The sequence below is a fragment of the Sminthopsis crassicaudata genome, chromosome 2 (genome assembly GCF_048593235.1).
Source record: "Sminthopsis crassicaudata isolate SCR6 chromosome 2, ASM4859323v1, whole genome shotgun sequence".
Taxonomy (NCBI): domain Eukaryota; kingdom Metazoa; phylum Chordata; class Mammalia; order Dasyuromorphia; family Dasyuridae; genus Sminthopsis; species Sminthopsis crassicaudata.
Window position 1 is genome coordinate 597,493,157 of NC_133618.1, and position 22,387 is coordinate 597,515,543.

At 34.0% G+C, this 22,387-nt stretch overlaps 1 protein-coding gene across 6 annotated transcripts in view; it reads left to right on the forward strand.

Moving 5' to 3' along the window:
- Positions 1-22,387, forward strand: part of PLPP4 (phospholipid phosphatase 4) — a 291,598-nt gene that overhangs the window by 182,322 nt on the left and 86,889 nt on the right. For 5 of the 6 annotated variants that reach the window (XM_074295738.1, XM_074295737.1, XM_074295736.1 and 2 more), the window contains 3 exons: positions 12,584-12,674; positions 17,143-17,206; positions 18,352-18,476. In XM_074295738.1, the coding sequence (XP_074151839.1) occupies positions 12,584-12,674; positions 17,143-17,206; positions 18,352-18,476 (280 nt within the window). The remainder of the gene's footprint in view (positions 1-12,583; positions 12,675-17,142; positions 17,207-18,351; positions 18,477-22,387) is intronic. The other variant, XM_074295734.1, reaches the window with a different exon arrangement.

The following is a 22,387-nucleotide window of genomic DNA, read 5'->3' on the forward strand; positions in this document are numbered from 1 at the left end:
CAAACTCACTGGCTTAGAGTTTGTAGACTTTTTTCTTTTTATTTTTTAAAAAGGGTCACCTCTCTTATTCTTTAGTCTTGTGACACTTCTCCTATTTTCATGATCTTTCAAATCTTACTGCAGAAGTTGTAAGTATCTAAGGAAATAATTCATCTAAGCTAGGTAACGTGAATTCATAAATTGCAATTAGAGGCTCTCTTATCTATCTACTCCCAAGAAGTCATATTTATCATGTCATTTCCAATGCAAAGGTCATTCTCCCTGACAGAACAAAAAAGCAGAAAAAAATAAAAACTAAGCATCTCTGCCTTCTATTTATTGATAGAGATATTGTCTCTATCCTCCTTCCATTCAAGTAAATGTGCTATTCTTCCTTTACTCTTCCTTTTCCCCATTATAGGTTTAAAAAATTCTCTTTTCAACTTTAAATGTCCTTGCCAGCCTCAGTTTTTTCTGACTTTAAAAAATTCTGACAATGTCTTTACAAGACCATGACACACTCTTTTCTCCCAATAAGTCCTCTCCTTTTTCACCTTAGCAACTAATTCCTCCCAGTGAGAATCAGAAACAAAAGATTGGCTACATATCCTGCCCATTTTGAAGGATGAAATTATTACTAGGGCAAGTTGAGGAATTGCTAATTACTCTGCTCTTGGCAGAGAAAGAATCCTAGCTGATGTCTAAATAATTGAAGTTTCCTATCATTATTCTATTAAGCCATGCTTGTAATTTATTTCTCAAACCTCTCATCTATTTCCTATTTATGCTTAGGTGATCTGTAGTATAGATTTCCAATGACAAAATCACTTTTTCTTCTTTACTGAAATATTTCCTGTCTCTTGTTCCTGCCTTTCTTCATATGCATATACTTTCTTAGTATGCAATGCTCTCTTCTCTCTTACATTTATCCATTCTTTTTCTTTTGAATATAGCATGCTTATCCAGATCCCCAGGCTCCTTATGGGTTCCATTTCACCAAACCTCAGAGGTACCTTTGAGTTCAAATTTTCCTCTTTTCAGTTTCCTTTATTTGTTGTCTAAACCTTCAGCATTTTGTGGATAGGCATGAGACTAGAGAATTTTTTTTGGGCTTTGACTTTGAATTAGTTTCATATGAGTTTCTGGGTTTTTCTTCTCTTTTCTTTGTAGTTTTTCTATATGATATCTAATTGGGAAATGAATACACACACATGCATATATCTACATATCTACACTGAAGTCAGGAGAACCAGAATTCAAGTCCAGCCTAAGACACTTATTAACTACTAGCTCACTAGTGACCCTCATATAATTTAACCCTGTTTGCCTCAGTTCCTGTAAAATGAACTGGAGAAGGAAATGATAAACTACTCTAATATTTTTGCCAAGAAAACTCCAAGTGAGGTCAAGACAATAGGGCACTACTGGAATGTTTCAAATGACAACAAAGGACTCATCCTTTTTAGCTTAAAACATTGATTTAATTCTTTACATACCAGAAATATATATTCTTGCCATAATTATTAGGTGCTCTTGCCAGGAGTCTGCCATCCTCATGTTTTAAGGCATGCCTCAGAAATCCAAATTAAATTATTTTTACTGAAGAATAAGTGGAAGTTAAATGGGTTAATCAATTGACCAGTGATACTAACCAATTCATCATTTGGTAGATGTTTCTTATTTTATAGTAAATCACCTTCATCAGTTCCATTTTCATTCATAAGCTTGATATTAATGAAGGGAAAACTAAGACACATGCTAGTTTACATGATCTTTTTGTGTTGCAGCTATGATGGGAATAGAGTGCACTTTTTGCCCCTATTGTAAAATATCAGCCACTTAGTATATATCCTAGGTCATTTTGTTTGTATGTTTGTGTGTATGTGTATAATACACTTTCATTAAGTCATTCTTTATCTCTCTGTCTCATTTTTATTCCCATTTTCCAACCCAACATGCATTTATCTTTGCTATCACCTAATTTTAGGGAAACAAGTTATACCCCCTAAATAATTTCCTCTCTCCCCCTACTTCTTGTTGGATTTCAACAGTTAGTGGCAATAATCCAGAATTCTCACTTGGAGGACAATTGAAGAGGTATGCATGATATTTAATTAAATACAGTTTGTTGAAATTAAAGGGAAGAATTAATCAGTATTCATACCGATTTAAGTTCTTGTCTGAGCACCAGTCTCCTTACCCCACATGATGACTTAATCTGGATTACCAAAGTTTATCACATCTTTCTTTCCTTCACCTTCTTCACTTCACCTTCTACCCCTGACATTTTGATGGTAAAGTACTTACTAAAAAAAGACTCTATTATTTGTTATTCTTATATGAAATTGATACATGAGGATATAACTGGATTATGTTGAGAAAGAAGTATGAGGCTGTACAAATGGCATTTGAAAGAAAGGAGAAGAGAAAGAATCCTTATAAGTAGACATTTACATCATTGGGACATATGGCATATTGTTCAGCGTTTCAATGAATTCCTCTGCTGACAAAGCTGAAGGGCAAGAGAACAAGATGGGAAAGAGCCCAAGGGCTTTTTGAGTTTGAGGATGCTTCCAGCCAAGTCCAAGGGATTGCAGTGTGTCATTGTTTATGCTAAAAATGAACTAGGAAGCAGTTAAATGACAACAAGATAAGGTAGAGTTTTAAATCTATGTGGCAAGTCAAAGATTTATGGGAATGCTGGGGAGATGCTGAAGATACACAAAAGAATTAGATATGCTCCCTACTTTCATTTTAGGAGATACCTCAATGTATGTTTGCAAGTAGCAAAAATAATTATAGTGTATGTGATATTGTAAGGTTTGTTTAACCCTTTCCTTCTTCCTCAAATGACCTCCTTGCAGAGCATATTTTACCCTTTCAATAGAAAGGAAGCTTGAGGGCAGTCACTATTTATTTTTTATTTTATATCCCCAGAACCAGTACAAGCAAAATAGCTTGTACTTAATAAATTTTATTCAACACTTTCCACTATAAGCATTTGAAGGAAGTTAAACATTTATTAATTGCCTATTATATTCCAGGCACCATGCTAAGCACTTTATAAATACTACTTCTTTTGACCCTCACAACAACTCTGGGAGACTGATCCTCACTTTACATGAATTTATGTGAATTTTGCTGGAGGAAGCAGGGAGGGAAATGAGTCTTGTATTTAAATACTCCAAGATCTACACTATTAACCTTAAAATATTTACATAGTGCCTTAATATTTGCAGAAAATATTTTACAAATATTTTCTCACTTGATCCTTCCAGCAATCTAAGGATGTGGGTGCTATTATTATCCCCATTTTTAAAGGTGGGGAAACTGGGAGAAAGAGAGGTTAAATGCCTTATCTACAGCCATACACACTAGTAACTACATAAAGCAGAATTTGAACTCAGGTTTTTTTGACTCCAAGTCCGACATGCCCGCTAATTAATCTATTATTATTATTATTATTATTATTATTATTATTATTATTATTATTATTGTTAGGTATGTGTGTGTAGGGGCAGCAATTGGGATTAAGTGACTTGCCCAGGGTCACACAGCTAGGAGAAGGATCTGAGCTCAAACTTGAACTCAGGTCCTCCTAACTTCAGAGCTGATGCTTTGTCCACTGAGCCATCTAGCTGCCCCCAAGACTATCACTTTAAATAAGTAAATAGTAGGTGATATTAGGAAATAGAATTGACTCTTAATGAATAAATGCCATCTATAAAGGGGAAGAAGGATGGCAATTTGCTTCTACATAACAAAACTAGTAGTAAGAGAGTTGTTCATTTCTATGTGACAGTTCTTATAACTGTGCCAGATGTAGAAACTTGATCTATTATTAGTAAAGATTTGTATTAGTATTGGGACATTAAATAATGGAAGAGAGAGGGAGAAATTGGCATTTTGATTGGTAGCTTGCCTCTGAGAATGATTCCTCACAACATGAACAATACACAAAGGAAAGACCTTCTGTGCTAATCTTTTCCTGGGACTATTTCAGACAAATCCCTGATTTATCAATTAGGTTTGCTTTATGATATCTCAGAGTTCTACCTTTCCATCCTAAATTATCTTGTCTTTCTGCTGTCTATGTTTATTTATATGAGTTTATTCCTCCAACAAAATGTAAGGACTGTGAGGGCAATGTTTGATTTCATGTATTTGGATCCAAGTACTTTACCCAGCACATTAGGTACTTGATCAGTGCTTATTCATTAACTGATCTTTTTGTGTCTTAATAAAATTTAGTTTATAATTAGTGCTTTTACAGGAACTTCTAGCAGCTCCCTTCAGTTTGGGATTATATTGGGTTTTGATAGTGAAATGGAACATGACTATTGGCCTAAAGAATTATACAATTTAAGAGGATCATTTACAAATTACTTAATAGATCTGAGCATTGATAAGCCTTTTCAAAAGGCAATGACTGCAGTTTGTGGATGGAAAATGGGGCTCAGTTCTCCCTTGTTAAAAACAACTTAAGTTGGGCATCATTCTCCTAATTTAATGCTGTTCTAAAGTTTCCTAGACTAGTAGTTATTATTATTATTTTTTTGGTCTCAGGACTCTTAAAAATTATTGAGAATCCTTGGGAACTTTTCTTTATGAGTGTAATATCTATCAATATCTATTAATTTAAATGGGTAACATTTAAATATGCATATTCATTTAAATATCAGTAAGAAACATGCTATGTTTTAATATAAATAGCCTAGCTTATCAAAATCTTTATGTTTTCCTAGATAAGAAATTCAACAATAAGAAAGGAAATTTTAAATATTTTTGGGAAATTGTTTTAATATCTGGCTTTATAAAAGATTCTCTACCTGTTCTAGCATTCAATTTATTATGATTTTTTTTTCATTAAAGTGTACTGAAAACATTTGGCCTTAAATACATATGTATCTGGAAAAAGGAGGAGTATTTAATAGATAAATGACATTTTAGTATTATTAAGTATTATATTTATTTGTTATGTTAAGTACTATTTAGTATTATTAAGAATATAGTTTTGAACTTGTGAATTGTCTGAGAAGCTATAGAGGATTCCTGGATCATACTTTGAGAATCATGGCTCCTGTTTTCAGATGGTGTGTAAAATGGACTTGGTTTGCAGAACAAAAGTTAATACTTGTTCGTGCATGTGTGTGTGTGTGTGTGTGTGTGTGTGTGAGAGAGAGAGAGAGAGAGAGAGAGAGAGAGAGAGAGAGAGAGAGAGAGAGAGAGAGAGAAGAAAAAGAAGAAAAGGAAGAAGAGGATTAAGAGGAAGTAGAGGAAGAATAAGAGGAAGAAGAACAAGAAGAGAAAAAGAGGAGGAAGAAGAGGAAGAGGAAGAGGAAGAAGAAGAGGAAGAAGAAGAAGAAGAAGAAGAAGAAGAAGAAGAAGAAGAAGAAGAAGAAGAAGAAGAAGAAGAAGAAGAAGAAGAAGAAGAAGAAGAAGAAGAAGAAGAAGAAGAAGAGGAAGAGGAAGAAGAGGAAGAAGAAGAAGAAGAAGAGGAGGAGGAGGAGGAGGAGGAGGAGAGAAAGACAGGGATATGGGGAAGGAGGAGGGGAAAGGAGAAGGGAGAGGAGGAAGAAGAGGAGAAGGGAGAAGGGAAAAGGAGAAGGGAGAGGAGGAAGAAGAGGAGAAGGGAGAAGGGAAAAGGAGAAGGGAGAGGAGGAAGAAGAGGAGAAGGGAGAAGGGAAAAGGAGAAGGGAGAGGAGGAAGAAGAGGAAAAGGGAGAAGGGAAAAGGAGAAGGGAGAGGAGGAAGAAGAGGAGAAGGGAGAAGGGAAAAGGAGAAGGGAGAGGAGGAAGAAGAGGAGAAGGGAGAAGGGAAAAGGAGAAGGGAGAGGAGGAAGAAGAGGAGAAGGGAGAAGGGAAAAGGAGAAAGGAGAAGAGGAGAAGCAGGAAGAGTAAGGAAAAGGAGGAGGAAGAGGGAGGAGAAGAGAAGGAGGAAGAAGGAGGAGAAGAGGAGGAAGGGGAGACAAAGGAAGAGAAAGGGAGAGTAACCTAAATACATTCTTTAAAAAAACCTACTCACATTTTTTCTTGACCTATTCAAATTGTGAAAATCACTTCTGCATTCTTGAAGCTGATCATCCCTGTTGAGGTACAATGTGGGCCAGTTATTTGGAAGGAACTATCCAATGCAAGGTTGTTTGGCACTAAAACTCTATTTTGGTGCTTGCAGTATTCTATCAGAACTCTAGGCTGGACCTGGTCAAAAATGGCGACATCCCAGAGATAGATGCCACATAGGGACAGATCAATGTGATGGTTGGCAATATGATCATTGACACTCATAGCTTCCTCAGGGAATTTGAGGCCCTAGGGATGTAATTCATTTTGCATTAACTCTGGAATTTTCTTGGGTTACTGAATATAATGGGAAAAAAGAACAGTGATAGTCAGAGGACCTGATCCATTGGGAAGGATGGGGGGAATAAGGAACATGTTGATATAATAGCTAGTTGATACAGTGAACAGAACAGACGATCTGGATGGAATTAAAATCTTCAACTACAACCTGAGACACATATGACCTGGGCAAGTGACTCAATCTCTCAGAGATTTTATTTCATCATCTGCAAAATGGAGATATTATAAGTATAGCCACTTACTTCTTGGGGTTGTTGTGAGGATAGAGAAAGATAATATTTGAAAGCTCCTTGCAACCCTTAAAGCATTATATAAATGTTAGGTATTGTTACTGTTTTATTGTTATTATTATTTTCTTTTTTTTTTTTGGTCCCCTTTCTTTCCTACCATAAAATTTGCCTTATTTATACCGTGACTCTGATTAGACCTCACTGTAGAATGTGGATCAAATTATAAGGATGGGTGTGTAGTAAAATTTTCTTTTCATTGTTTTTATTTTTATTTGAGATGCCAGAGAGCAATAAATAGATAAACTAACCAAACGCTCAAAACAACCTTACTCTATATAAAGTGCATTCCTCTTAAACAGTTTATTGAAAATTAACAAAGAAAGAAGAAAGCCTTTGATGACTTTGATCAACTTTTATGACATGGTAATAACATTATTGGATTTGACCAGAATTGTTTTTGTTTCTCAATGTTGACTGATTGTAATATTATCCACCTTTATTTAATTATGAGATTTATAACTTTGTTTTCTCCTTTAATTGTTGCTTTTAATGTGCCTTTTAAAATTTATAGCAGATTGTTTATCCATTTGAAATGTATTATAAATTGTAAGATGCTGACAAACTTATCCTTTAGCAAATTTCTTCCAAGTTTCCAAGAATTATTTCTGAAATAACAATTTCTTCCATATTAATTTGTATTCTTTGGCTCATTAAACACGGGATTCTATGAACATATATTTCTATGTCTTGCTTATGTGATCTGCTCTCTGGCCTATTTTCCCCTAGTACCAGATATTGCTTTTGTAGTATAGTTTAAGATCTAGTAGCATTGACCCCTTTTCCTATTGCTTTTAATATTTTTAAATTATATTGCTTTTAATTATTATTTAAAAAGTAGAGGGGGTAAAAAGACAGAAAAGGAAAGGAAAGGAAAAGAAAGTAAATGAATGGATAAATAGATAAATAGATAGATAGACAGATAGATAGATAATGGGATCAGTAGAATAAAGTAGGCAAAAGATTGGGTTGGGATAATTTAAATTATATTACTTTTATTTTTTTAAATAGTTTTTATTTACCAGATATTTGCATGGTAATTTTACAACATTGACAATTGCCAAAACATTTGTTCCAATTTTTCCCTTCCTCCCCCCCCCCACCAGATGGCAGGTTGACCAATACATGTTAAATAAGTTAGAGTATAAATTAAATATAATATATGTATACAAGTCCATACAGTTGTTTTGCTGAACAAAAATAATCAGACTTTGAAATAGTGTATATTTAGCCTGTGAAGGAAATAAAAAATGCAGGTGGACAAAATTAGAGGGATTGGGAATTCTATGTAGTGGTTCATAGTCACCTCCCAGAATTCTTTCCCTGGGTGTAGCTGGTTCTGTTCATTACTTCTCTATTGGAACTGATTTGGTTCATCTCATTGTTGGAGAGGGCCTCGTCCATCAGAATTGATCATCATATAGTATTGTTGTTGAAGTGTATAATGATCTCCTGGTCCTGCTCATTTCACTCAGCATCAGTTCATGTAAGTCTCTCCAAGCCTTTCTGAAATCATCCTGTTGGTCATTTCTTACAGAACAATAATACTCCATAATATTTATATACCACAATTTAGTCAGCCATTCTCCAATTGATGGGCATCCACTCAGTTTCCAGTTTTCAAAGAGGGCTGCCACAAACATTCTTGCACATACAGGTCCCTTTCCTTTCTTTAAGATCTCTTTAGGATACAAACCCAGTAGCAACGCTTCTGGATCAAAGGGTATGCACAGTTTGATAACTTTTTAAGCATAGTTCCAAATTGCTCTCCAGAATGGCTGGATGTATTCACAATTCCACCAACAATGTATCAGAGTCCCTGTTTTCCCACATCCCCTCCAACATTCTGCATTATCTTTTCCTGTCATTCTAGCCAATCTGACAGGTACGTAGTGGTATCTCAGAGTTGTTTTAATTTGCATTTCTCTGATTAATAATGATTTGGAGCATCTTTTCATATGACTAGAAATAGTTTCAATTTCTTTATCCGGGAATTGTCTGTTCATATCCTTTGACCATTTATCAATTGGAGATTGGCTTGATTTCTTATATATTAGAGTCAATTCACTATATATTTTGGAAATGAGGCCTTTATCTGAACCTTTGACTGTAAAAATGTTTTCCCAGTTTATTGTTTCCATTCTAATCTTATCTGCATTAGTTTTGTTTGTACAAAAGCTTTTCAATTTGATATAATCAAAGTTTTCTACTTTGTGATCAACAATGATCTCTAGTTCTTCTTTGGTCATGAATTCTTTCCTCTTCCACAGGTCTGAGAGGTAAACTATCCTATGTTCTTCTAATTTATTTATAATGTCATTCTTTATTCCTAGGTCATAAACCCATTTTGACCTGACCTTAGTGTACTGTGTTAAGTATCAATCAATGCCTAGTTTCTGCCATATTAATTTCCAATTTTCCCAGCGATTTTTGTCAAACATTGAGTTCTTATCCCAAAGTCTGGGGTCCTTGGGTTTGTCAAACACTAGGTTGTTAGAGTTATTAATTATTTTGTCCTTTGGACCTAACCTATTCCACTGATCAACTAGTCTATTTCTTAGCCAATACCAAATGGTTTTGGTAACTGCTGCTTTATAATATAAGTTTAGATCGGGTACAGCTAGGCCACCTTCATTTGATTTTTTAAAAATTCCCTTGAAATTCTTGACCTTTTGTTTTTCCATATGAACTTTGTTGTTATTTTTTCTAGGTCATTGAAATAGTTTTTTGAGAGTCTGGTATAGCGCTAAAGAAATAGATTAGGCTAGGTAGTATTGTCATCTTTATTATATTCGCTCGCCCTATCCAAGAACATTTAATATTTTTCTAATTTGGTTAGATCAGACTTAATTTGTGTGGGAAGTGTTTTGTAGTTTTGCTCATCTAGTTTCTGATTTTCCCTTGGCAGATGGATTCTTAAATATTTTATACTATTGGTAGTTACTTTAAATGGAATTTCTCTTTGTAACTCTAACTGTTGGATTTTGTTAGTGACATATAAGAATGCTGATGATTTATGTGGATTTATTTTGTATCCTGCAACTTTGCTAAAGGTGTGGATTATTTCTAATAGCTTTTTAGTTGAATCTTTGGGGTTCTCTATGTATACTATCACATAATCCACAAAGAGTGATAATTTGTTTCCTCTACTTTTATTTTTAATTATATTCCTTGATATTTTTGACCTCTTATTCTTCCAGATTAGCATAGCTCCAATTGCATAATATACACATTTTATCATATTGGTTAATCATTGATATGAACAATAAATCTTTCTTAAATTATTTAAACTTCAATTCTATACAAATTATTTTCTGTTAGTATTTATATAAATTGTCTATAGATTCTAGTACATTAATTTCAATAAACTTAGTACATTTTGTTATGACTTTAACTATTTCTCTCCCCAGTTATTTTTCATGGTTTTGTTAGCAAAAAAAAAAAAAAATAGAAAAAAAATGCTGTGGATTTTTTTTTTCATTCTAGTACTTTATAAAAAGCTATTAATTACCCCATTGAATTTTTGCTTGTTCTCTAGGGTTATCCAAGCAAAACATCATCCTTTCTGCAAATATAGTGTTGATTGCATTTTACTTATGCTTAGTACATTAATTTGTTTTGCTTGATTTATTATTATATCTGGCATTTTTTCATCTTTTTGAATAGACATAATGGTCATACTTCTCTTTATTTTATCCTCAGACTGATTGAGAATGCTTACAACATTTCTCCATCATAAGTAATGCTGGTTCTTCTTTTAAGTAGATACTTTTGTAATTATGTTTAAAAATTCCCTTTTATTTCTGTGTTTTCAGTTTTTTTAAAAATCATATTTTATGATTTTTAAATTAAATTTAATTTTATTTAAAGTTAATTTAATTACTTTATTTTAAAATGTATCAATTTAATTAATAATTAAATAAATTAATTTTTTAAAAACTAATTTAATTAATTTAAATTTAATTTAATTTCAAATTTAATTTGACGTTATCTATATATCTCTTTTTGAAATTTATTAACTTTTTGTTTGCATATTTAATGCTATGACATACAATGCATATATATCTAATACTGACATGATTTAATTATGTCTTAAGTATGTGTATCTTCTTATTTATTATCCATAGTGATAATTTCTATTTTTACTCTAATTTTATCTGAGATTATGATTGCCTTTTTTTGCTTTTTTTTGGATTCAGTTGACACATAATAAATTCTACTTCTACCCTCCATTTTACTTCTGTGTGAATCTTTTAGTGTATTTCATAGATTGTACGTGGCAAATTGTTGAGTTTTTGCTTTCTAACTTGTTCTGCTTCTCTCTGCTGATTTATAGATGAGTTCATCCATGTATTTATGATTATTATTTTCAACTGTATAAATACTATTATGTTATTATTTTTAAAAAGAAATTTAATGAAAATAGGATTTAGTTATCAAAATTTGTATTTCAGGAAAGAATAAAATCTTGTTCTTCTTTTTGGATTTTGTCCCTGCCTCCTCTTTTTCTTAATCAATCTCAGTCCTCTAGTTGTAATTTCTTTTGCTTCAGCTAATCTTGTCTCCAAACCCATCTCTTGATTCAGATGCTCCTTTTCCTCTTCCTCCTTATCCCAACCCAATCTTTTGCCTACTTTATTCTACTGACCCCATTCTCTCTCTGTCTCTCTCTGTCTCTCTCTGTCTCTCTCTGTCTCTCTCTGTCTCTCTCTGTCTCTCTCTGTCTCTCTCTCTCTCTCTCTCAATCTCTCTCTCTCAATCTCTCTCTCTCTCTCTCTCTCTCATCTCTCTCTCTCTCTCTCTCTCTCTCTCTCTCTCTCTCTCTCTCTCTCTCTCTCTCTCTTGCTTTCTTTTCCTTTCCTGCCTTTTTACCCCCTCTAATTTTTAAAAATGATCTTTACCTTTAACTCTTACAATTTTAAAAATTGCCATGTCTCTTCTCTTTCTCTAATCCTATAGGTTTTTTTAATACCCAAGTCCAAATCTTGTCTCTTTCTGTTCCTTTAATGACTCTTAGACAAAATTGGACTTCTAAGGTCATAAATAAATATCTATCTAGTCTTTTGTGTATATATATAATCATAAGGGAAGCAGTAGAGGAGTCAGGCAAAGGGAATGGGCTTAATTCTAAAGCAGAGGAGACAATCCCACTCCTAATGTGCTAAAAAAAGGAAGAGAGAGAAATGAACTTATTGATTGTAACTATAACAAAGTCCACTTCTAGGTGCAGTAGACAGGGAATCAGGCTTGGTGTCAGGAAAACACCAAATAGTTCTAATTTGGCCTCAGATGCTTATTAGCTGTGTGACCCTGAGCAAGTCATTTAACCTTGCTTGCCTCAATTTCCTTATCTGTAAAAATAAACTGCAAAAGGAAATGGCAAACCTCACCAGTATCTTTGCCCAAAAAACCCAAAAAGAGTCATGAAGAGTCGCTATGTCTGAAAATAAAAACAAAATGGCACACAATGTTGAGAGGGGGGAGGGAGAAAGAGAAAGAAGAAGAGAGAAAGGGAGAAAGGAAGGAGGAGAGAGAGAATTTTGCCAAGAAAACTCCAAATAGGGTCATGAAGACTCAGACAAATACATAGAAGTACAGAGAGAAGATATTTACAATTGAAACACCTTAATTTGACAATGGAAATCACTGGTGGAGTTTCTGGTGAAGATAAGTCATCATAATTATGGATTGTTTGTTTTCACTTTAAAAACTACCACTTTAAATGTAGCTTCCAGCAATGACAAATCAATTACAACCCACAATTAGGCCTAAACTTTTAAAGTCTGTACAATGCTCTATCTATGGTTATAAATCAGCCTATTTTGCTTGAGGTCACTAGTTCAATAAAGATCATTTAGCTGGCCATTCTAATGAAGTTAGCTGGAACTAATGACCAATCAGCTCTTTTGACAGTAACCTGCTGTTCATCTGAGGGATTATTTGTGATTTCTTGCAGGCAATTTCTTTCCTCACACCCCTGGCAGTCATTTTTGTGGTGAAAATCATCCGGCGCACTGACAAGACTGAAATTAAAGAGGCCTTTTTAGGTAAAGTATGAGCTGGATACTTTTTCAATGAAGAAACAGAAATCTATTAGATCATTATTAGGTATAAAGAATCTCAAAACACACACAGACACAGAGCTGAGCTTTAATCTGATCCAACAAAATACCTGATTAACAAGATGTCTATTTTCTAATCAGTGGCCACTTGATAACTGTTCATTGCACCAAACACGAGAGGATCAAATTCTCTTTATGTGTAAGCAGTGGATCAAGATTTATTTATTTATTTTTTGGGGGAAGTAGGCAAAAATAACCTTTTGCAACAAAGAAAATGTTATTGGAAAACTTTGTTATTGGAAGTATATCTGTTGTATGTCCTCTCCACAGATGTGACTAATGGCATCCATACTGAAGAAGCTAGTCATAGATTACATGATCATTTTTGGATAATATAATAGTTGGTTAAGAAAATTAAGAAAACAGAACAAAAGAAATAAAGCTAATATTTCCTAGGCTCTTCCACACTTTTACCTTTTTCCTCTCATTGGACTAAGTTTTGGGAGGGTTTAAATTTATTTAGGAAAATTCTAGGAATTTTTATTTAGGAAAAATTCTAATGACTTAAATCTTAGATGTTCTTTATGAATATATTTAATCCATAATCATTTATTAAATGTCTACTACTTGAAAAGAATTCTATTTTAATTGCTTGTTTCTCTTAAGCCCCAACCAACAAGCAGTTTGACTTTTTTTCTTTTTTAAATCATTTCTTTGTTTTTGTCATTACTATTGGACTTTTGAGTATTTGAAACCATATTTTTATCTAAATTACCCAAATAAGGCCATTTGTATCTATAGCATTCTAGCTATTTTTATCAGTCAAGGCAACATTAATTAAAGTAATTTGCCCCTAAATCATGTTTTATAATGTTATATATACCCAATTAAAAATAACAATTACATGAGAATATTTACCTCAGTGAATTTTGGGTTTAGTCATGGTTTCCATTACAAGTTCCCTGCCACAAACTATGTCTCCAATGTTCTTTGATAAATGGAGTCATAACCATAGGAGAGATAAAAACTTTCCTTGAAGGATAGTGTCCAGGCATGGAATTGTTTTTACCATTTCCTGATTATGAAATTTTCTGTATAACAAGAAAGTTGTCTTTGTGTAGGATGTCATGATTAAAACTTACTCAGGCACTGGGGATATACTGCCTAGTACCTCCATTGGTAAATCCAACCATTCCTTTAACAATTGTCTTTCATCTTCTTCCCTGGACTCCCAAATCTAAACATACATTGTCATTTCAAAAGATTTTCCTTCCTCTTTGGATTTTGTATTTATGCTTGTCATTCATTACCTCCCTTTGGAACTGGGGTATTCATACGGCAGTATGTATCACACACATATTTCCCCTAGATCTTTTCACTCTCTCTTATTAAATCTCCCTTAGCTGGACATTTTAGAATTGAATACTATATGCTTTATTTCCTGTTATTAAAACAGTAGTCTGTATTATTGCATAGTCAGTTTTCCTAAATAGAAGCTTGTTATATAAAAATGATTGAGAATTTTGTTCTAAGCCTAGTTCTTATCTCTGCATTTTTAGGATGATTATATATAAGCATAAAACAAATAAACATACTATAATCTCTTTAAGAAGGTTCAGATAATTCTATACATTGGGATTTCTGGTTAATTTTTAAATTTTAACTTAAAAATTGTCTGAATGAGAGTATTCTTATTTAATATGCTCTTTTTTATTTAATAGAATTTGCCCTATCCCACAGATCTTTGGAAAAAATTTAAATCTGCTTTGTAGGATCATCATTTAATATTGAGTTTTTATTGAATGAAGCTAAGTTTCAAGGAGTAAGATTTAGCCTATACTTTATCAGTTTAAATAATGAAGCAATATTAAAATAAATTCCTGTACTGGCATTTTTGTGATAAGTAATTTTAATAATTTTTGCACTTACATCTAAAGATAATTTTAATATTATTTCCTTTAATATTATTAATGAAATTATTAATATAATTAAAATTTAGAGTTCTAAATTTTCTCCTTTCACTCCTTCCCATCCCTTTCCCTAAAATGGTATGCAATTTGATATAGTTTATGTATTCCAACAATACAAACCTTCTCATAGGTGACTTTCATTGGCCAGACTCAAAGTAAAAACTGACCATATAAATCTCTTAAAGTTGATTTTGAATTTGTATCGTGGATCACTCCCTTTCCTCTGACTAGTATTGCTATAAGAGGTTAAAATTAGTGTTTCTAAACTAAATCATTAACTATCAACAACAAGGTAATCTTTAGTATGGATTTTTTTGGCTTATCTCCACTTTGGGGGATGAATCCTACCAGAATTAACAGGAGATTTCTATTTTAATCTAACCTAGAATGTGTCACACAGAGAAAAAAAATAATTGTTTTCTAGGAGTAAGTTGGCTTTTAGAGAAATCATCTACCAGTAGGTATCTTTGCTCCAGTGTTCTGCTATTATTTCTCAGAGGGAAATATCTGGGACTGATTTGGATGGACTTCAAGGTTGGTGAATCCTGACAAATTGTCAAGAAAAGGGCATCTAATAACTCTTTATAAGAAGTTCCCTTTGCAAGTAAAAACCGCCCAAATCCATGATCTTAAAGGGAAGATGCAGTAAATATGTCACTGTGGACATCTCAAAATTTAATATGCCATATTAACTCTCAACTCATGAAATTTCTGATGGTGATATTGTGCCATAATCAAGGTATTAATTAGGAAATCACAATGATAATTTTGATAGGAAAAGGCCACAATCATTCAAGGTGATCTCAGAAATCAATGCTAGGAGAAGAACTAACTGTCAGGCAGATATTCTGATGAGAATGGAGAGAATGGCTTCAAAAGGTTCTGTCGCATGATCCCTAGCCTCTTCAGTTCTGCTTTTAACATAGTGAAGAAAAGAGGTCTTTTGTTTAGTAGGAATGTATGTAATTCTGAATATAATTTTTAAAAAATTTTACTCAGAAATCTTATTTATGTATCCCAGTTGTCTCCTTAGCTTTTTGACAACATCACTACATGGCTGAATCCATTCCTTATCTAAGACAGCCTCTATCTTCCTCTCTGCCACATAAACAGGCAGTTGCCATCTGATATTTGGACAGTTTATTTTCCTTTGGTAATCATATTAGTTTAATTTGTCCCTCCTAAGCTCTCATTCTGTTGACTTTAATCCACTAGTCTTGGCTTTGTTAATCAATCTTGGCTTTGTTTTTCTCACCTCCATACTTCTGAACTTAAAGAGCATGCCATCCATTAAGTGATACTCTCCCTCCCCTATAGCAAACTAATTTAATATTGTTCTAAAGTGTGCTTCAGTGTCACCTCCTTCCCTTACTAGCTCTGTCTCAGTGAATTACACCATCTTCTCATTGAACCTCATAAAATCTCTAAAAATTTAATACTGTGCCATAGTAAAATGATAGCTTACAATCTTTATTATTCAACATATAAATAAAAGTGAGATATATAGATTTTATTACTTATCAAAAGCATTCAATCTTTCATAAAATCAGTCTTAATAACTGCACCTTTTGCACAATGCTTCTAAAATAATGGAGAGAACATGAGAGATATTGTTCTGAGATGCCACTGAAGGGGAAAGTTCTTTCAATCATGTTTGTAATATCCTTTGGAATATGTGTTGTTAGTCTAATAAAATCCTTCTGAGTCACTTGGGGAAAATCCCTTTGCAGTATGTTTGAATAAAATATTCCAGCAATTCCTTCTGCTTTATGTAAAAAGGAGTCACACAGGCAAAATATTTTGATATCTATAGCTAGTCTTCTAGATTGATTTTCTTTGGGAAGGTAGAGAGATAGGTGGGTAATAGGTGAACAAACGGTGGTGGCGATGGTGATAATGAGGAGTGATTATATGGTCAGCAGTGAGGTAGTAGCATGGGACCAGTGGTGCCTTTTGAAGTGGTATTGCAGCTATTGCTTGGCCCAGCTTGGAATTATGCCTGAGAAGATTGCCAGAGAAAAATAAAAAAAGAATTTGTCTTGCTACCAATAAAAAGAACCACAAATATGCTGCAGTAGTCAATCAGTTTGAATCAAGCCAACCAGTGATGGATGGCTTGTGATTTGGGGATTCTAGTGAGTAAGAATAGGAGATTTTGAACTGAAAGGACAGGGAATTTGATAAGATGTATACCAATACTTAATCCTAATTATATTTTATTTCCATTAGCCAACTCTTCTGAAAGAGAGGAACTTTCATTCTGCTTAAAATGCCCTGAATTTCTCTATTAATTAGCAAAAGTAATAACGATAATTAAAAAAAAAAAAAACAGGGTTCTTTCTTGTTTTTTTCTATCCTTGGAAAATTCATTTAACTCATGTTTCTAAGACTCATCAATTAAATAGTAGTGTACTAACAGTTACTTTTTTTGCTCACTCTTAGCCAGGTTGTTATTTTTCTGTCTGTTTGGTTTTGTTTTGTAGCGGTTTCCTTGGCTCTAGCTCTGAATGGAGTCTGCACAAATACTATTAAATTAATAGTTGGAAGGTAAGTCCTGAAATGTTGAAAATAGTGGCTTTAAATATTGAGGTGATGTAGAGCAAACTTCTATAACGACATCGTAGCTTAATCTTTGATCAGAATGCATTGGATGGGGAAGGACCTGTAGGTTTTATGACAACTTAAAGAGGCTGTTTGGGGCTCAATCCTTGGCAATTCAGTTCAACAATCATTTATTCAGTAAGCGTCGTTGCTGTCCATCCTTGGATCCATTCCAAATTTTGAGGAAGCCTAACAATCTATAGTTGGTTTCCTATTACAAAGGCTGCTTAGTCTAAGAAAATACTTCCCAGCCACTTAGGGAAATCCCTTACAAATCCCTCTGTAGTATATTTTGAATAAAATATCCAAACTGTTCTTTCTATTTTATTTGAGAGAATAGCTATGAAGGTAAATATTTGTATACCCTTATAAATCGCTTGTAAGCTCAGGCCTTCTTTTTGGGCAGGCAGAGGCCTACGACTTGTTCTCACTAGATATCTCGATATCTAGATGGCTCATTTCAGCCCTCCAGATGCATGGATGCTGGTTGTTTATTACTCTACTAGGAATAGATTGGAGATTGGAGTTATCCATTGTATTCACTATATTTTGCAATTCCTCTCTTTAAACAAAATTGGATTTTTTTGTTTGTTTAATTATTTTTAGAAATGCTATAAATTTGGCCTACAGAGGCCATTAAGGGGGGAAAATCTTTGAATTGGGTTATTGGAGAATTCCACCATCAGTTGCCAAGCCAGAGCAGAAGACACTATTTCTAGCACACTCAGGGTTCTCTCAGTCAGGTATAATAAACTCCAGCATCCTGAGGAAATACATTAAGTTAAGCAAGATGTGGAATCTAAAACCACATGGGGCTGTGAGTTTAACTATCATTAATACAACAGATTGTCAAGCTCCTCCAAAGTCTTGGATGTGGAGAACAGCAGTTTAACTAAAGGACTATGTAGGTAGAATAACCCATAATGATACAGGAGAAACCTCAGGTTTTTTTTGCTGGCATAGGGGATTTAAGCACTGGCTTTTGGGGGTAAGAAGGGGAGGGGGAAAAGGAGAATGACAGAAGAGTTGGTAGGAGGCATATTTACAATGGCAGTTTTTCATATTTAAAATATCCATGGTGTTTTTTGTAGACCTCGTCCCGATTTCTTTTACCGCTGCTTTCCAGATGGAGTAATGAACTCTGAAATGCACTGCACAGGTGATCCTGATCTGGTGTCTGAGGGCCGAAAGAGCTTTCCCAGCATCCACTCTTCCTGTAAGTTAACTTGTCTATGACATTGTCACTTTTGCTTCTTTTAGTCCCTCTGGTCATGTCTCCTGATGTATGCATGAAGAGCTTATGGTGAAAATAAGATTTTTTTATTTTTTATCAGAAAGGACAGTTAACCCTAACTACCTTGTTAGAAGCCCTTGCAGATCAATCAAGTTTGATGAAAGAAATGTGATTGCAGGTAACTAACCTATGGAAAATACTTTGCAAGGTTCTGTGTGCTACCTGCACTAGCTGAGTAATGTACTTCCAACATTTCAGGATATTAGCCTAAGGTCTTAGTCATTTTCAGAACAATAGTAGTTTATCACTCTCTCAACCTTATTCCTTCAATACATTCTCCACTGAGCAGATTAATGGTTCTTTCTTGCAATCTGGGGCTAGTTCTTAAGGAATATACTGACTACACAATACTAGAGAATAGAAGTTAGCACTGGGATACTAGCTACTCAGCATTTGAAAAAACATATTATTTTCCATGACAGGCTGTGATTTGAGTTTTTCTTTTTTCTAAAATTAAATTTGAAAAAAGTTTTTCTTTTTTCTCAAATAAAAAAAATAATAAGGTCTTTGCTAATAAGGACCTTCTTAGTATAGGAAGCAGAGAACATGCAATATATCCTTTCTCAGAGATGAAGAAAGATCTTCCAATTTCCATTGCCTTTGACTCAACAGAAATTTACAAACCAGGATTTCTAGTCTATCCTAGATTGAGGAACATCACAATTTGCCATGGCATATTAGAATGATGCAGCCTTAGACTATTAGGATGATTTAGCCTGGAAAACTCTTGATACATGATCATTTTCTTCTTCTGTTTGGGGGCTGTCACATAGGGAATGGATTAGATTTGCTCCATGTGATCCCAGAGAACAGAACCAGAAACCAAGGGGGAGCGGGGGATTCCAAGGAGATTGACTTTAGCCTGTTGTAAGAATGGGGATTGAGTGGGGGGGGAGACCTATCTAACAATTAGAGCTTTCAGGCCTTCCTGTGCCATCTTTCATTTGAGGTCTTCAAGCAGAAGCTGATTGTTAGTGTGCCAACTTGGTAGAAATATATGTCAAATCAAATATATGTATATGTATTTATAGAATTATCTTACGGCACAAGAAAAATCAAATCAAATAGGAAAGAATGAGAAAGAAAATAAAATGCAGGCAAACAAAAAAAAAGAGTGAAAATGCTATGTTGTAAACCATACTCAGTTCCCACAGTCTTCCCTCTGGGGTAGATTAAAATTAATTATTAAATTATGTAATAAAATTATTACTTAATTAGATTATCACATTTTAAAATGAAAAATAAGCAACATAGGGAATTTTGGCTGTATTAGAATACCATTTATATACTTTGGACATAATTGGGATGCTAATGGAATTGAAATGTTCTTAAACAGTTGTCTCCTGCATTCTTACACTTATCCATCTCTTCTCTTCTCAACCTTTAAGGTTAATATATGTGATTCTTCTCTAGGCAGTGATGGCTGTGTGCCATAATTAAAAGAGAGCTACTTGCAGTCAGGAATATATAAGTTCAAATTCCTCCTCTGATACTTGATAGATATTTAATGTCATCTTGTCTCTACAGTGAGCGGAAGATTCAAGGGCTTATTTCATTGCTTCTGGTTTTAATCCTATGACTTGTGCACTTGTCAAATATTGTTTAAGAAAAGGCAAAGAGGCAAAGTCTGCTATGAAAGATTTGGGCAGCAGCTTCAGAATGACAGTTAAACATATCTTTACAACTTGGTGTTTTCTATTACTGCAGAACTTATAAAAATAGATGTAAAGTGTAAGGAAAGAGCTTATAAGCTTTCATTAAAGAGTTGTGTAAAATCACATTTACTTTTTTTCAAGTAACAGCTTTCCTTAAAAACATGTGTACACATACATACACATACATATACATACACACTAAGAAATTTTCTTTTTGGCAGGTCTGCCCATAGGCATGCTGTTAAATTTCTCACTAGTATTTGATCTATGATAGATAACACAATTGACAGAAAATATTTCTGCCTTTAGCTGGTGATGCTTCAGGAATAGTTAACAGTATTTTCACACTGTCAATTCTAGTAGTAGGATCCTTCTGGGCCTTCTTTTGCATACTGTTGAGCCCATACGTGTGTGTGTGTGTGTGTGTGTGTGTGTGTGTGTGTGTGTGTGTATTTCTTTGCCCTTTCAGGTAGATTTGGTAACAGGTATTGATAACAGTTATCTTGTATACCTTTTACAAAGCAACCAATGGTTCTTTATTTCCTACCACAATTGATGGGAAGGTTAAGGCATGCTTTAATCCTTTGCTTCAGAGAGTATATGTGAGCTGAGTGGCGATACCATGTAAGCATACTACTATGAGCCAAATAATCTCTCTTCTTAAGAAATCTATTTCTTTTGAAAACAGAAACTTATGTTTCTCCATCTGCCATCAGTATCCAAAGCACATATCTAGCAGAATTTTAGAAGCATAAAATACTCGTGGTACATAGGCTTCCCAGTTGCTACTTCCTGTGGTCCTTGGTGCTTTAGATATCCAATTTCATTAGCATAATAAAAGGCAAAGCCCACTATATTAAAGAAGTCATGATTTCTCTTAATGTCCCATAGGCCCACAGTCCTGGAAGGCCACAGGTGAAGGGCTCTCATAAGAGTATAAATAAAAGGACTGTTGAAAGATGTATTATTTTTTCAAATATTGTCTTTACCTTTATTTCACTTTAAAGAAGGGGAATGAGCTTTACAAGTATTATGAAATATGTAAAGAATAATAATATAGTCAGACCTATGAGTCAGACATAATGATGGATATAAAAGTCAGCTTTGGAGTCAAGAAGAGCTGCATTCAAATCCTACTTCTTACATATATTAGCTGGGCTAATTTTTTTCCAAAGGAAGCATAAAATATGCAAAAATAGAGAAGCTACCCCAAATATCCAAATAGACTATTTGTGTTGGGTCTGTGGTAGAACATTCTGAGCTCATATTGGTCTGATCAGCCAAACAGACCCATTGTAACTCCACTCTTACACAGTGATGTCATTTTGGTCCTCTTAGAAAACGAAGGGCAGCAACAACATATTTGCTGGGTGACTATTGGCAGATTATTGGCTCTGGGCAGCTCCCTTAGCTTTTAAGTTTTAGACAGTTTGCAGTTATGCATAATAGATAGCTATAATGCAAAAATGAAAATAATAGTGATAATGATACCTCTCTTTATTAATGCATATCCCCAACTAGCTGCAATGTTTTACCTGCACTAAATTGATATGTGAGAATAAATGCTAGCACATCAATGGTACAGTTTATCAAAGTCTTTATTGAAGTCTATCTTGAATGAAATGAGAGAACTGCAAAGAATAATAATTGCTATGAAAGAAATTTTAAAAGAAAATCAAGAAATAATTAAGTGATATGCCTGACTGATGGTTGCTAGGCATAGGGAATTTTCAGGCCCAGGGCAAATTTTCTGAGTGTAAAATTGCCTAAAATGGATTTCTCACCCTCATCGGGTGATCAGAGTTATTCTGACAGTCATGTCAAATAATGATTATTTCATAAACAAAGCATGTCCAGGGAGTTCAGTTATATGATTGTTACTTTTAAAATCAAATGCTGTCTGACTTTTTGACTGTCTTCACTAAAAAGTAGCATCAGCCAAATGCCTCCTGTTCCATTTCAAGATCGTATTAAGCAGTATAGAACCTTGGAGATAGAAAACGTTGGACAGGTATTCTTCCTTTGGCCAAATGTCTAATGATAGAACTGAAGATTAAATCTGAAAATCAGTCTCAAATAAGCTTGATTTTCTATTAGGGAGGAAGGAGGTCTACGCTCCAGTTTTAAGAATAATCTCTGGTATTATTTATGCCAATAATGAAGGTTTCAACTCAATGA